The following is a 15460-nucleotide window of genomic DNA, read 5'->3' as shown; positions in this document are numbered from 1 at the left end:
CACCAGCAGGGGCACTCATTTTTTTTGTAAAGAAGAAGGATGGGACCCTGAGACCCTGTGTTGACTATCGGGAACTCAATAAGGTAACCGTACAAAACCGTTACCCTTTGCCTCTGATTCCCGAATTACTGGAAAGAGTCCGCCACGCTAAGGTGTTCTCTAAGCTGGATCTTCGTGGGGCTTATAATTTGGTGCGTATTCATCCAGGGGATGAGTGGAAGACAGCATTCAGATGCCGGTATGGACACTTTGAATCTCTTGTGATGCCCTTCGGGCTTTGTAACGCCCCTGCAGCATTTCAACACCTTGTTAATGACATCTTCAAAGATTTGTTGGACCAGTTTGTGGTGATCTATTTGGACGATATACTAATCTTTTCTGACTCTCTACAGGAACATGAAGAACATGTCAAAACTGTTTTAAGACATCTGAAAGAGAACCAACTGTATATCAAGCCATTATGTCATCTCTCCCCAGGGGCTGAACATGGAATCTGGTAAGATTCAGGCTATCCTTGACTGGCCGGCACCCAAGAACGTTAAGGAGGTCCAACGTTTTATTGGTTTTGCAAATTTCTACAGACGCTTCATTCGAAATTTTTCTGATATTGTCCGTCCCATTACTTCCTTGACAAAGAAGGAAAAGCCCTTTAAGTGGTCATCACAGGCTCAAGAAGCTTTTGATCGGCTGAAGATCTGTTTCACATCAGCACCGCTGTTGATACACCCAGATCCAACACATCCTTTCATTGTGGAGGTGGACACTACTGATAATGCTTTGGGGGCTATTCTCTCCCAGAGAACTGGAGAGAAGGGTCTGCTACATCCTTGTGCTTTCTTTTCCCGTAGACTAACCTCAGCAGAGAAGAATTACGACGTGGGAGACAAGGAATTGCTGGCTATTATTGCGGCTTTCAAAGAATGGAGGCATCATCTGCAAGGAGCTGCACAACAGATCATAGTGCTAACTGACCATCGCAATCTAGAGTTCCTTAGATCCGCTAGATGTCTTTCTCCTCGTCAGGCTCATTGGAACTTATTCTTTTCTTAAATCAATTTAACTTTGTCATCTTGTACCCTCCAGGTTCTCGTAATGGGAAAGCTGATGCTTTATCCCGAATCCATGCTGCGGATTCCGTACCTGGAGCCCCGTCCAAGACCATTCTACCTGATGCCAATTTCATCGGAGTTATCCACGATCAGGACTTGTGGAAGGAGTGCAGGGAGGCCTATGAAGGTGATGTATTTCTGGCCAACCCACCTGGGGATATTAATCTTGTCTTTAAGTGTGGCATGTGGTTCAGAGATCGACGTATCTACGTCCCGGAGGTCGTCCGTCTGCAGATCCTCAAGTTGGTACATGACTCCAAGTTGGCTGGTCACAGGGGGGTACTGAAGACACAAGAGTTCCTGAGCCGATTCTTCTGGTGGCCAACTTGCCTGAAGGATACCAAGGACTATGTTCTCTCTTGCGAGGTATGTGCCCATTACAAGACTCCTCATGTGGCACCTACGGGTCTTCTACAACCATTACCTGTTCCATCCCGCCCTTGGGGGTCTATATCAATGGACTTTATTATTGAGCTGCCTACTTCGGGGGGCATGAATACAATCATGGTGGTAGTTGATCGCCTGACTAAAGCTGCTCATTTTTTTCCGTGCACCAGCCTCCCCTCTGCTAAAGATACAGTGAACTTGGTTATACAGAATGTCTTTCGGTTGCATGGGGTGCCGGATGAGATCATCTCTGACCGTGGAGTACAGTTCACTTCAAGATTCTGGAAGGGGTTTTGCTCTGCACTCAATATTAATGTCTGTCTCTCTTCTGCTTACCATCCCCAGACAAATGGTCAGACTGAGCGTACCAACCAGACGCTGGAACAATATCTAAGATGCTATGTCAGCCATCTCCAGGATGATTGGTTGGAGTTGTTGCCGTTAGCCGAATTTTCATATAATAATTCTCAGAGCGCCTACACTAAATTTACACCTTTCTTTGCCAATCTGGGTTATTATCCGTGTATTTTACCTAGGTCTCCAATTAATTCTCTGGTTCCAGCAGTGGAGGAAAGGCTGACTGTGATGAGACAAAATCTAGAGGTTCTGAAGGAATCCCTGACCACGGCTCAAGAACGTTATAAGAGATCGGCTGATAGATTCCGTAAACCTGCACCCATGTTCAAGGTAGGAGATTCCGTGTGGTTAGCAACTAAGAATCTGAAGTTAAATGTTCCTTCACAAAAACTTGGACAGAAATTCATTGGCCCTTTCAAGATCAACGGTATTGTGAGCTCTGTGGCTTGCCTGCTGAAGCTACCTAGGACAATGAAGGTACACCCAGTTTTTCATGTATCTTTACTAAAGCCTGTATCTCCTAATACCTTCCAGGGACGTGTTGTGCCACCTCCGCAGCCTGTGGTGATTGATGGGCAAGAACAATTCGTGGTGGAGGAAATTATTGATTCCAGGATTCGCAGGAATCAGCTCCAATATCTGGTAAGATGGCAGGGATATCCCCCTGAGGAAGACTCTTGGGAACCTGTGGAAAACATCAATGCCCAACAGAAGATTTCTCGTTTTCATCAGAGATTCCCTGAGAAACCAGGTCCAGGATCGTCCTGAGGCCGCTTCTAAGGAGGGAGTAATCTCAGGACTCTGAACATTTTTTACCTTTTGTGCATTACTGCCCTTTTCCAACATGGCGTCTTTGGTCTCATGTGCACTTGTCTTCCTGCTATAAAACTCCACCCCAGCCTTCAGTCTGTGCTAGATTATTCTGCTTTGCATCCAGCTGCTGATTACTCCCTGGCCTTGCACCTGTGAACCTGTGTTGGAGATCCTGCCACTCTGCTCTGAGTTCCTGCTGCATACACCAGTCTTCAGTAATCCTCCTTCATCTGCTGCTCGTGTTACTTCCATCTGCATTTGCTGGACATGTAATGCTACGTTCACATTTGCGTTGTGCAGCGCAGCATCGGGTGCAGCTGCGGCGACGCATGCATCATGCGCCCCTATATTTAACATGGGGGCGCATGGACATGCGTTGTCTTATGTTTTTTTACGCTTGCGTCTTTTTTGACGCAAGCGTCAGGGCGCAGAGGACGCAGCAAGTTGCATTTTTTTGGCATCCAAAATCACAACGGATGCGTCGCAAAACGCAGCGTTATGCATGCATTGTGTATGCGTTGTGCGTTGCGCCGCCGACGCTGCACAACGCAAATGTGAACGCAGCATAAGCTGTTTCTGCTCTGCAAAACCTGAGACTATTAACCAGGCCTCCCTGGCTGAGCTAAGATATGATTTGAACTGCCTAATAGCATATCTATCTGTGTCTGGACTAAGTCAAGGATCTATTCGTGTCAAGTTTCCTCAAGTATAACTGTGCTTCATAGACTTTCTGTTTGTTTGCATCTACCTCTGAAGTTTCCTATTGACTGCTAAGCTGCGTTTATTATTTGCACCAAGTGTTGTGGACTTGAGTTTCTCTCTGCACCTGCTTGAATCACCGTGTGATAATATAAACTTTACCACTTATAAAACTGTGTCCTGTTGTCTTGTTCCACGCAAAGAGTCTCCTGAATTATCCCCTATAATTATTACAATTGTCCTGTAAGTTCCATCCGGTTTTGTCCGGAGAAACAGAGGGGAGTAAAACCCCGTGCCTCTCTCCTCCTGTGGGACTTCCTGGAGGACGTTCTTCGTTAAAAGATTCTGTACTTCTTTCTGGAGGGCTAGCTGTTCAGCCTCTACTTTCCTTTGCGTGGTTATGACAAAGTGATGGGATGGGACAGTGTGGAATTTTAGCTTTAGCCCTGTTCTTATTATGTTTAATATCCATACGCTCCCCGATGTTTTTTCCCAGGCTGGAAGAAAGTAGTTTAACCTCCCTCCCCACCTGGGGCACACCCTCATTGGGGTTGTTTTTTTGTTTTTGGGTTTGTTGAACATGAAACTTTTTCCCTTATATCTTTTGTCCTCCCACCCCCTCCTTTTGATTTTTAGGGGGTTTCCTGCGTATAAATCTTCTGCCTCAAAAGGGCCGTCTATAGGACTGGTTGGGAAACCCCGGGAAGTCCTTTTTCTTATCCCCTGCCTTTTCAAGAATGTCATCTAGGGTTGGCCCAAATAAGAATTCCCCTTCACAGGGAATGCGGCATCCCTTGGATTTTGTTTGTCCGTCTCCCGGCCAGCTCTTGAGCCATAAAGCCCTTCTTGCTGAATTTGAAAGAGGCAGACCTTGCCGTTGGCCTGAGTCTATAGAAGCGTCCGCTAAGAACGCAGCTGCTCCTTTCGTTATTGAGACCGAGTCCAAAATTGATTCTCTGGGAGATTTATGTTTTAACTGTGACTCTAGGTGGTCTTTCCACACCATTAAGGCTCTGGCAGTCCACGTAGCGGCTATGGCTGGTTTCAATCCTCCCCCGGCAGCCTCCCAAGAGCCTTTTAAAAATACCTCAGCCTTTTTGTCCATGGGGTCCTTCAGGGTCGCCATGTCTTCAAAAGGCAAGGCAAATTTTTTAGACGCTTTTGCAATAGCAACATCTAGTTTTGGTGCTTTTCCCCAGAAAGAAAGACAGGATCATCGAAGGGGTATTTTCTCCTTGGGGTTAAGAGGACTTTTTTATCTGGCCTTTTAAAGTTCCTTTTTATTAAAGATTGTATTTTCTTGTTTAATGGAAACGCTGTCTGTTTCCTTTGCTCTAGGCCACCAAATATAAAGTCTTGTACCATTTTTGGGGGGCCGAGACTCTACCAGCCCCATTGTTGCTCTAACTGCCTTTACTAAGGCATCCGTTTCTTCAATAGGGAAGCAATTGCGACCCCCCCTCCGAGGATGAAGGTGAAGAGAGTGAACTGTTTGAAGTGGAACAGTCGCTATCTTCCTCATTGGAACTAAATGCCGGGGATCAATGCCTGGGTTTACGTTTTCCTTTTGAGCTTTTAACCCCTTTGAGCGTGTATTCCACCTGGGTTTTAATCAGCTCTTTTAAATCAGATGCAAATCTTGGGGACTCTTCACAAATGGTATTTTCTATGCACGCAGTACAGAGCTTTTTCACCCACGTAGTGGGTAGCTCCACAGAACAGATCGCACACACTCTGTGCCTGGTTTTTGCGGTACACTTCTTTCCCTAAGAAGACACCATAAACCCCATTTAGAAGGTGAACTTTCACGGAAGTCACTTACCCTCCTGCAGTAAAGGAAATACCGGTTCTGGCGTAGGAGTTGACTCCATTACTTGAACCGTTGCTGGTCTTTCGGATCCACCGGAACCTCTGCTGCACTGGGATCCTGAACTGCGATGCTGGGAGGAGGCATCCCCTTGCTGCTGTGGGCAATGGCGCTGCTGTTGGTGGTGCTTCTTTGGAGAGGACTGCAGGGCCTGCTCAGCCGGTTGCTTTTGCTCACTCATGGTGAAATCGAGCACCAAATCCCACAAATGCCCGTCCTTTAATGGCCTCCATGCGGGCGGCGTGCTGCAGCACCAATTACCCAGTAATGCAGCGCGCTGCCCCGTAAACAACCCCCCGCGCCTGCACACTCTGGATTTCCCAGAGATGCTTTGAGGCCAATGCGCGCGCGCGCATGACTCACTTTCCCGGCGTCCAGCCTTCAGGAGGGAGCGTCGGAAACACCGGGGCAGCCGCTGATGCCCCGTTAGTCGCGATGCTTCCATGTAGGTAGCCGCCGCCACCACCATCTTCCCCTGGCCATAGGTGGACCGGCGTCATAGTGCCAGTTGACCGCCACCACCTATTACCGGCCATAGTAGTCTCTAAGGGAGAGGCAGACTGGATCATGCTTCACTGCCTCTCCCTCTGCCCACGCACAGAGCCCGCCAACCCCAGAATTCGGGGAGGGAAGAAACCACCAGGTCCGAGGCAGGGCTCCCCGCTGCCTAGATCGGCCCGATGGACCCCCGGCATCCCACGACAATCAGGTATGCTGCAGGTTCCCCGTCAGGGACAGGAAATCGAACTGATGTGGGAGAGAGGTACCGCCTTTTTCACCTGTAGGTTTCCTGTCCCTGAGGGCGGATCCCTCTCTCCATGGTGCAGTCATGGGTGAAAGAGAAAAATAGTAATATTACACTTACCTTCCCGCACTTCCTCGCAGCATCTTGTTCCGATGCCAGCAGCTGCTTTATGCTTGTAAGCAGAGAATGGCAGGGATGTCATGTTCTGCTTGCAAGCCGAAGGACTCACTGCTCTGCACGCCAGGACTATGTTCGTGGAGGGCAGTGAGTATTCATTGCTCTTCAGTAGCGCGCAGTGTCAGCCACCGGCTTTCTGTTGTTGCCGGGTAGTCACGTGTGCCGCTACTTAAGAGAAATGAATTTTCACCTCTTTCCATGCCCAGATAGGTGAATATTCATTTCTCTTAAGTAGGGCAAACTTGACCGCCGGCAGCAGTAGAAAGGCTCTGGCTGACACTCTGCGCTACTGAAGAGCAATGAATACTCACTGCTCTCTGTGCACACAGTTCCGGCGTGCAGAGAAGTGAGTATTCCGTCAGCTGTCCTCTGCTTGTGAGCAGAGCATGATGTCCCTACCATGTGTTGCTTACAAGCATAATGCAACTGCTGGCACCGGAACAAGATGCTGCGAGGGGGCGCCAGGAAGGTAAGTGTAATGATTTGATGTTTTTTTAATGTTTTCTGATGGGGCCATGCATACCAGGAAGGGGGGTGGGGCCAATCATAAGGACGGGGGCCAATCATACCAGAATAAGGATGGGGACATGCATACTAGGACGAGATGGGGGCCCTGCATACAGGATAACGATGGGGCCATGGATACAAGGACGAAATGGAGGCCCTGCATACCAGGATAGAGTTGGGGCCATGCACACTAGAACGAGATGGGGCCCTGCATACCAGGATAAGGATTGGGGCCATGCATAATAGGATGAGATGGGGGCCATGCATACCAGGATAAAGATGGGGGCCCATGCATACTAGGACGAGATGGGGGACCTGCATACCAGGATAGGGATGGGCCATGCATACAAGGATAGGAATGAGGGGGCCATGCCTACCAGGATAGGGATGAGGAGCCATACATACTAGGACGAGATGGGGGGCCCTGAATACCAGGATAAGGATGGGAGCCATGCATACTAGGATGAGATGGGGCCCTGGATACCAGGATAGAGTTGGGGGCCATGCATACCAGGATAGGAATGAGGGCGATCATTCCTGCCAGGATAGGGATGGGAGGGACCATTCCTACCAGGATAGGGACGAGGGGACTATGCATACCATGATAGGGATGAGGGATCCATGCAAACCAAGAAAGGGATGAGGGGGCCATGCATACCAGGGTAGGGATGGGGGGACCATGCGTATTAGGAAGAGGATGAGGTGACCATGCGTATTAGGAACGGGATGAGGTGACCATATGTACCAGGATAGGGGATATTAAGTAAAAAATTGACCACATTTTTTGCTTCAATTTTTTTCCTTAATTTCCTCCTCTAAAACCTAGGTGCGTTTTTAGTCCGAAAAATACAGCCTTTCATGCAATAAAATGCTATTTAATTATGCAAAAATCATACAATGTGATTTCCTGGTTTTTATTTTTAGATTCTGTCTCTCACAGTTGAAGTGTACCTACAAAAAAAAAAAATTACAGACTTCTTCATTCTTTGTAGCTGGAAAAACCTTGCAAGATCGGCATACTATCAAATACTTATTTTCCCCATTGTATATATTTTCTCCAGGTCAGAGCTATTTTTGACAGTCAACAAAATACAATTTTCAAGTACCGTATATACTCGAGTATAAGCCGACCCGAGTATAAGCCGACCCCCCTAATTTTGCAACAAAAAAATGGGAAAACTTATTGACTCGAGTATAAGCCTAGTGTGGAAAATGCAGCAGCTACTGGTAAATTTAAAAAAAAAAAAAAAAAATACCAATAAAAGTAAAATTAATTGAGACATCAGTAGGTTAAGTGTTTTTGAATATCCATATTGAACCAGGAGCCCCATATAATGCTCCATGCAGTTCATTATGACCCCATATAATACTCCATGCAGTTCTTTATGGCCCCAAAGATGCTCCATATAATGCTCCATGCAGTTATGGCCCCATAGATGCTCCATATAATGCTCCATGCAGTTATGGCCCCATATAATGCTCCATGCAGTTATGGCCCCATAGATGCCCCATATAATGCTCCATGCAGTTATGGCCCCATAGATGCCCCATATAATGCTCCATGCAGTTATGGCCCCATAGATGCCCCATATAATGCTCCATGCAGTTATGGCCCCATAGATGCCCCATATAATGCTCCATGCAGTTCTTTATGGCCCCATAGACGCTCCATACAGCAATGTGCCACATGTAATGCTGCTGCTGCAATAAAAAAAAAAAAATCATATACTCACCTCTCGTCACTGCTCCTCAGCGTCCAGTCTCTCCGCACTGACTGTTCAGGCAGAGGGCGGCGTGCACACTAATACGTCATCGTGCCCTCTGACCTGCACAGTCACTGCAAAAGGACGGGAAGACGGAGCGGTGCCCGGCGGATGGAACGCGGACAGGTGAATATGAAATACTCACCTGCTCCTGGCGCTCCTGATGCTGTCCGTGCCTGTCCCATGGTGAGTGGAGTCCATATTCATTACTGTAATGAGTGGTACCACGTGACGACTGAATAGAGGAAGAGCTGCAGCGCGGGAGACCATGGGACAGGCTGGAACAGCGTTAGGAGCACCAGCAGCAGGTGAGTTTTCGACAGTCCTCTCTCCTCCTCAACCGCCGACCATGACTCGAGTATAAGCCGAGAGGGGCACTTTCAGCCCAAAAATTTGGGCTGAAAATCTCGGCTTATACTCGAGTATATACGGTAATTCATTCTTTACACTCTAGGTATGATGACTTCTCGCTGTGTGGGATTTGTTTTATGTTTAAAAGGGTTGTTCTCTACTTGGACAATCCCTTCTCAATCCTTATATCTGGTCCTATTAAAACAAAAATAATTATTCAAACCTTCCATGACGATGGAGTTCCAGCAGTGTCAGCACTTGCGTTCACGAAGCTCATGTGAGTTTGTTATGTCATGTGAGCCCTGCACCCAATCAGCGCTGATGTCACTGTCCCCAACTTCAAATTGAACAATAGGAGGAAGTCAGAGAGCAGCCACAGCTCTGGTTTCCTGTTTATGTTCAATACTTCCGTAGGCGGGGGTCAGTGAAGCCAGCACTGATTGTGCGCAGTGCTTCTATACTGTAACAACCTCACGAGTCCAGACACTACTGAATTGGCACTGGCAAGGGAGCTGAGTATAAGTATTTTTGTTTCAACGAGGCCAAACATAGGGAATGACAAGATGTTGTCCTAGTAGTAGACAACTGTTTTAACCCATTATCTACCAATGTCCTTTTTTTGGGACGCCTAATCTTTAGCTTCTAGCAACTAAGATTTTATAATTTTTATAATTAGGTACAATTTTTTGTGTTGTGTTTGTAAAATGAATGTTTTTAAAATAGGAAATCATGTCATTGTCATTGGGACGCCCTTTTCTGAAAAATCCGTACTTGTAAAAATTTTAATTTAATTTAATTAAGTAATGGGTTAAGAAGTTACAATTTTTGGTTAAAATATTTCCAACATTCTGAACATGAAAAAGGCTTCTTCCCTGTGCCACTTCTCTGAAGTTTATTAAAGAGTTGAATTCCATGTAAAACATTTGCCACATTAGGAACAGGAAAAAGGCTTCTCCCCGGTGTGGGTTTTCTGGTGCGTAACCAAAACGGATTTCTGTCTAAAACATTTCCCACATTCTAAACACGAAAAAAGCTTCTCCCCTGTGTGGGTTTTCTGGTGTGTAACCAAAACGGATTTCTGGTTAAAACATTTCCCACATTCTGAACAAGAAAAAGGCTTCTCCCCTGTGTGGATTCTCTGGTGGCTATTAAGCTGCACTTTCCGGTTAAAACATTTCCCACATTCTGAACATGAAAAAGGCTTCTCACTTGTGTGGGTTCTCTGATGCTTAACCAAATCTGATTTCTGGTTAAAACATTTCCCACATTCTGAACAGGAAAAAGGCTTCTCCCCTGTGTGGGTTTTCTGGTGCGCAACCAAAACTGATTTCTGGTTAAAACATTTCCCACATTCTGAACACGAAAAAGGCTTCTCCCCTGTGTGGGTTCTTCGGTGCCTAACAAGATCTGATTTCCGATTGAAGCATTTCCCACATTCTGAACACGAAAAAGGCTTCTCCCCTGTGTGGGTTTTCTGGTGCGTAACCAAAACTGATTTATGGTTAAAACATTTCCCACATTCTGAACACCAAAAAGGCCTCTCCCCTGTGTGGGTTTTCTGGTGCGTAACCAAAACTGATTTCCGATTGAAGCATTTCCCACATTCTGAACAGGAAAAAGGCTTCTCCCCTGTGTGGGTTTTCTGGTGCGTAACCAAAACTGATTTCCGATTGAAGCATTTCCCACATTCTGAACAAGAAAAAGGCTTCTCCCGTGTGTGGGTTCTTCGGTGCCTAACAAGATCTGATTTCCGATTAAAACATTTCCCACATTCTGAACACGAAAAAGGCTTCTCTTCTGTGTGGGTTCTCAAGTGGCTATCAAGATGCGCTTTCAAGATAAAACATTTACCACATTCTGAACATGAAAAAGGCTTCTCCCCTGTGTGGATTCTCTGGTGGCCATTAAGATAAGCTTTCCGGTTAAAACATTTCCCACACTCTGAACATGAAAAAGGCATTTCCCCTGTGTGGATTCTCTGGTGGATATTAAGATGTGCTTTCCGGTTAAAACATTTCCCACATTCTGAACAGGAAAAAGTCTTCTCCCCTGTGTGAGTTCTCTGATGCTTAACAAAATTTGATTTGTGTGTAAAATATTTACCACATTCTGAACATGAAAATGTTTTCTCCCCGGTGTGACTTTTCTGGTGACTAACAAGATTTGACTTCTGGTTAAAACATCTCCCTAACTTGGGACAAGAAAATCTATTCTCTGCTGTGTGAAATTTTTGATGCTTAACAAAATATTCTTTGAGGGGAAAACTATTTCCATGTTCTAAAAGTGAAAATGTCTTCTTTACCTCAGGAGTAATTGTTTTTTTAATACTTATTTTGTGACTTTGATTTTCCTTAGTAGTCAGTAATGAATCAGAAGAACGGACCTGTTTCAAAAGATCATAAGATAGATCTTTGCTGTAAAGGGATGATGGTTTATCTGGAGAAATTACACTGACTTCAATTGTATCCTGTGGGATCTCAGGATTATCTGATTTAAAAACTGAAGATGTCAGCTGTCCCTCTGATCTCCTTCTGCAGTCATCTGTTAAAAATAAAACTAATTAGTTTTCATAAAAAAATCCTTGAATGTTACATATGTTAACATTTCTACGTAAACTGTCCATAACATGACAAGTTATGTTACATACGTAATTATTCACCAAGACAATGTGTGCTTTAAATAGACAAAAAAAATCATATCTCAGCGCCAATGTGATCACCTGACAAACAAACAATGCCAAAGTTTATAGACAAGATGCGTTCACAGTTTAACCAGAAAAAAGTGACAGAATAAAAATGTTATTGTTACATGGTATTAATTTTCTTTTTTGTTTTCTTGTAGCAACGGAATGAAAAAATAAAAATAAAACTATAAAATTGGCGCTGAGATTTGAATTTTTTGTCTATTTAACAATGTAATGTGTCTGTACTTGTATGTTTGTGGTACTCCCTGATGAAAAAGTCATAGAACTTTGAAACGCGTAGAATAAACCAAACTCCTTTATGTGAACACATCCAGACTTTCAGTTATTCAGAGGTGCAGATTATACCCTGCTCACCCATGTGTTTTCCAATGTCTGGTCTTTTTTGAACCTGTGGTTCTGCTGCAGTGGATAATCCTATATGCTATAATAATAGCTCTTTCTGGTGAGAACAATCTAATTGTATTAATCTTAGTTGTTTTGGATAAGATGCTATTTTGCGCTATTGTCTCCAGAATTATTCATAAGAAATATTAGACATTCAAAGAAATTTTTTTATAATAGTGTAGAGCTGATGTGTCAAAGTTTGGATGGAGGCGAATGCTGAGGTCTAGAGACAAAATGGTGATCACAGATTGTGATACGACCAGACTACATCACCGATAAGCAGCAACAGCCGGTGGCTGAGAAGAATCTGTGACTTCTCTGCATTTAGTGGTTACTACTCACCTGGGTAGTCATATCTAGGAATCTCCTCTTTACACCGCTCATCACCCCTCACATATATCTCTGTAGTATTAATATGGGTCAGATCTTCACCCTGAAACAAACATTGTAAAAGTTACAGACAGATGGAGAAGTCACATCTATGATCAGCTCTAATCCTGCCATCAGGGCCGCCATCAGAGCATTACTGCCCTTACTGGCGCATAGGGCCTGATAAGCAGATAGGGGCCAAAGCAGGCTGCCTTTCCTCTGCGTGCCCCAGCGGCTCAACTGATCATGTGCCGTCAGACACATCTGCCTTGCGGGAGATAACAAGCTGGCAGTTGATGTCAGTGGGCACGTTGCTGGTATATGACGTCACTCTCATACAACGGTACGTGACTCAGATGTATCAAGTGGAGGACACGGCAGGACCTCAGCCAGGTAAGGATATATTTTTTTTGTAAAGCCGCAGTGTGAGGCTGACAATGGGATGCAATTTACAGATACAGATGTAGAGTTTCTCTATGAGTGGGCAAATGGGACTGTGGAAGGTTCGAGGGTTGGAGGCTAGCTGGGGTGTAGCCTGGTTGAAGTCCCAAGGGGGCCCGAAAGTTTTGCCAGTATGAGGCCCCGAAATTCCTGGTGGCAGCCCTGCCTGCCATCTGCATTGTTCTCATTACATATAAAACATATAATACTGGTGAATAAAACAAGACTGAGCACAAGACCTTCACAGCCATCTACATATAATAGGGGAGATCTCATGACACCTTCCCTCCATCTACCTGATGATCCTGAGGAACATTAGGATCTTGTTTACAGTCCTGTGGAAGAAGAGGATGGGGACATTTCTCTGGTATTGTTCTCTTACTGGATAGATCTGGAGAAAACACATACAGGGACTGAATTCATTCTTTATATACAGATAATTATAGGCTGTGTGTATTTAGTCCTGTCTATTACCTGGTGATGTGGGGGGCTGGGGAACCTCCATCATGAAGTCCTTGTACAGATCTTTGTGTCCTTCTAAATACTCCCACTCCTCCATGGAGAAATAGACAGCGACATCCTGACACCTTATAGGAACCTGACACATACAATGATACCGTCATCCCCCGATACCTTCATATCATTACAGTATAATGTCCCAGCCTCCCCAGCAGTGTCACCTCTCCAGTCAGCAGCTCAATCATCTTGTAGGTGAGTTCTAGGATCTTCTGGTCATTGATGTCCTCATGTATCAGGGGGTGAGGTGGAGGCCCTGCGATTAAGTTCAGGGGATTTTCGCATCCCTCAGACACAGGGTCCTGACAGCGCTCACTAGAGGTCTTCTTCAATACTGTGTAATCCTGGTTATGGAGAAACACATTAATAAATCTCACTACAGACATTTCCAGAGTCCTCACATCTCCAGTTCTGTCCATCTGTTATTCCCATAAATAAGAATGATGTGATGTGACGTCATCAGAATCTCTCACCTCTCCAGTAAGTCGGAAGAGGATCTCTAGGGTGAGGTGTAATATCCTCTCCACCATCTTGTCTCTGTCCATATCCATCTGTGGTGGGTAAATCAGGAAAATTCTCTTATACAGAAGATCTTCACTGAGAGGATCCGATATTGAAGAGACCTGAATGAGAAGAAGATGAGCTGATGTAACATCATAAAAATCCTGAGTAATAATACAATTACTGGAGATAATAAGGGAAACACGAGATTTATTATTTTACAGTATTCAGTTTTCTTCTTTACATCTACTAATGAACACTGGAATCGGCATTAGCAATACAGCAGGAGATATTCATTACATGTGACAGGAGAAATAACTACATCATGATGTGGACGGCATCTTCATCTTCTACTATGGCTCTAGAAACATATTTGTCCAGAGTCCGTTACTGACTCCATCACCACCGGCCGTCTATATGAATGTTTCCCGTCTTCCCCGCACTGTAATCTTCTATCACGTTAGATCTCAGGTCTGATTCACACACAGAAGTTTGAGGCTTTTAGAAAAGCTTCTTTGTAAAAACAACAAGATAGGAGTCATATGATGCCAAAGTCTCCATGTACAGTGTTTTTTTCAATCTGCATATGATGTATTTTTAGCATTTTCCAGTAGGCTTCCATATATTAAATGAAAAACAACAAAAACAGGTATTTAAAAGTAACAGAATAAAACTGAAGATGGCAGTACTATGGGAACATTATACTGTGTGGGAGCCCCATAGTATAAGAGTAATACAGGTTTCCTGGGTTCCCGTCTTACATAGTTGGGTCATTTGTATCTATCAGCGGAAAAGGAACAAAACCATTGTGATTCTTATAAGGAGACAACACAAACCCCCTAAATATAACATTTGATAACAACCCCACAATCTGTGACTCTTCAGGGTAAATCGCTCTCTCACCATTGGATTAGAGCTGATACTATGGAGCTAAAGGGACTAAACAGACTTTCTGTCACCTCCATAAAGGGGCACTTTTCTGTGTTTGTCAGACCTGTCCGAGGATTATTAGAGGGGATAGTTTCCCCCCAATTAGAAGGGACACCTGTGGATATTGGGGTCTTTACCTGCTACAGTTCTGGTGTGGACCCTCCACCCACACTCCACATAGAGAATAATGGAGCCTCCAGCACTGACCTCCACCCGCAGACGGTATGGGCTCCTTCCAGGTGTGACGTCATTTCCGTGTGTCATACTGGGGTGGGGGCATTTTCTGACTTAGCAAAGGCTCAACCCTCCACATACACGGCTGCTCTGTGCGCACAGGACCTGTGATGAGGTCACAGGAGGGGAGGAGTCAGGGGTCACATGATCAGGGGCCTCAGTGTATGCAGGACTCTGCTGTGCTGGTTGTCATGGTGCTGGATGAGGGGAAGTTTATGTGTGGGGTCAGGAGGGGTTTACAGTGTGGATGTAGCAGAGCCGTGTGTGTACGAGGTGTACGGAGCGGAGCCGTGTGTGTACGGGGTGTATGGAGCGGAGCCGTGTGTGTATAGAACTTTACTGCAGTGACTTCAGTTGTTCCTTGTTTGTGGGTCTTTCTGCCTTCAGTTTTGCCTTCAGTCTGTGAAATGCAGCTCGATGGGGTTGAGATCTGGTGGTGACTCGGCCATTGCAGAATATTCCACTTCTCTGCTTTCGCATTGTGTTTTGGGTCATTGTTCATCTTAATTGAGAAGCGTCGTCCAATCATCCTTAGGCCATGTTCACACGCTGCGGCTTGCTCTGCGGGTTAATCCCGCAGCGGAATTGATAAATCTGCAGGGCAAA

General features: G+C 45.2%; 1 protein-coding gene across 2 annotated transcripts; it reads right to left on the bottom strand.

The window, feature by feature from the left end:
- Window positions 1-9552: 9552 nt before the first annotated feature.
- LOC143766338 (uncharacterized) lies at window positions 9553-14956 on the bottom strand. Of its 2 annotated transcripts, none has more exons than XM_077253937.1 (7): window positions 14828-14956; window positions 13663-13812; window positions 13354-13533; window positions 13148-13271; window positions 12970-13064; window positions 12206-12296; window positions 9553-11316 (listed from the first exon to the last, which is right to left on the bottom strand). In XM_077253937.1, exons 1-7 carry the CDS (start codon window positions 14882-14884, stop codon window positions 9707-9709), a joined length of 2307 nt encoding a protein of 768 aa, XP_077110052.1. In that variant the 5' UTR covers window positions 14885-14956; the 3' UTR covers window positions 9553-9706. The 2 variants fall into 2 exon arrangements, with proteins under 2 accessions (XP_077110052.1, XP_077110053.1); XM_077253938.1 differs by having other exon boundaries at window positions 14758-14911.
- Window positions 14957-15460: the final 504 nt, after the last annotated feature.

This window comes from Ranitomeya variabilis, chromosome 4 (assembly GCF_051348905.1).
Source record: "Ranitomeya variabilis isolate aRanVar5 chromosome 4, aRanVar5.hap1, whole genome shotgun sequence".
NCBI classification, from domain to species: Eukaryota; Metazoa; Chordata; class Amphibia; order Anura; family Dendrobatidae; genus Ranitomeya; species Ranitomeya variabilis.
The sequence above is the reverse complement of the archived record's forward strand: the minus strand, read 5'-3'. Positions and strand labels throughout refer to the sequence as shown.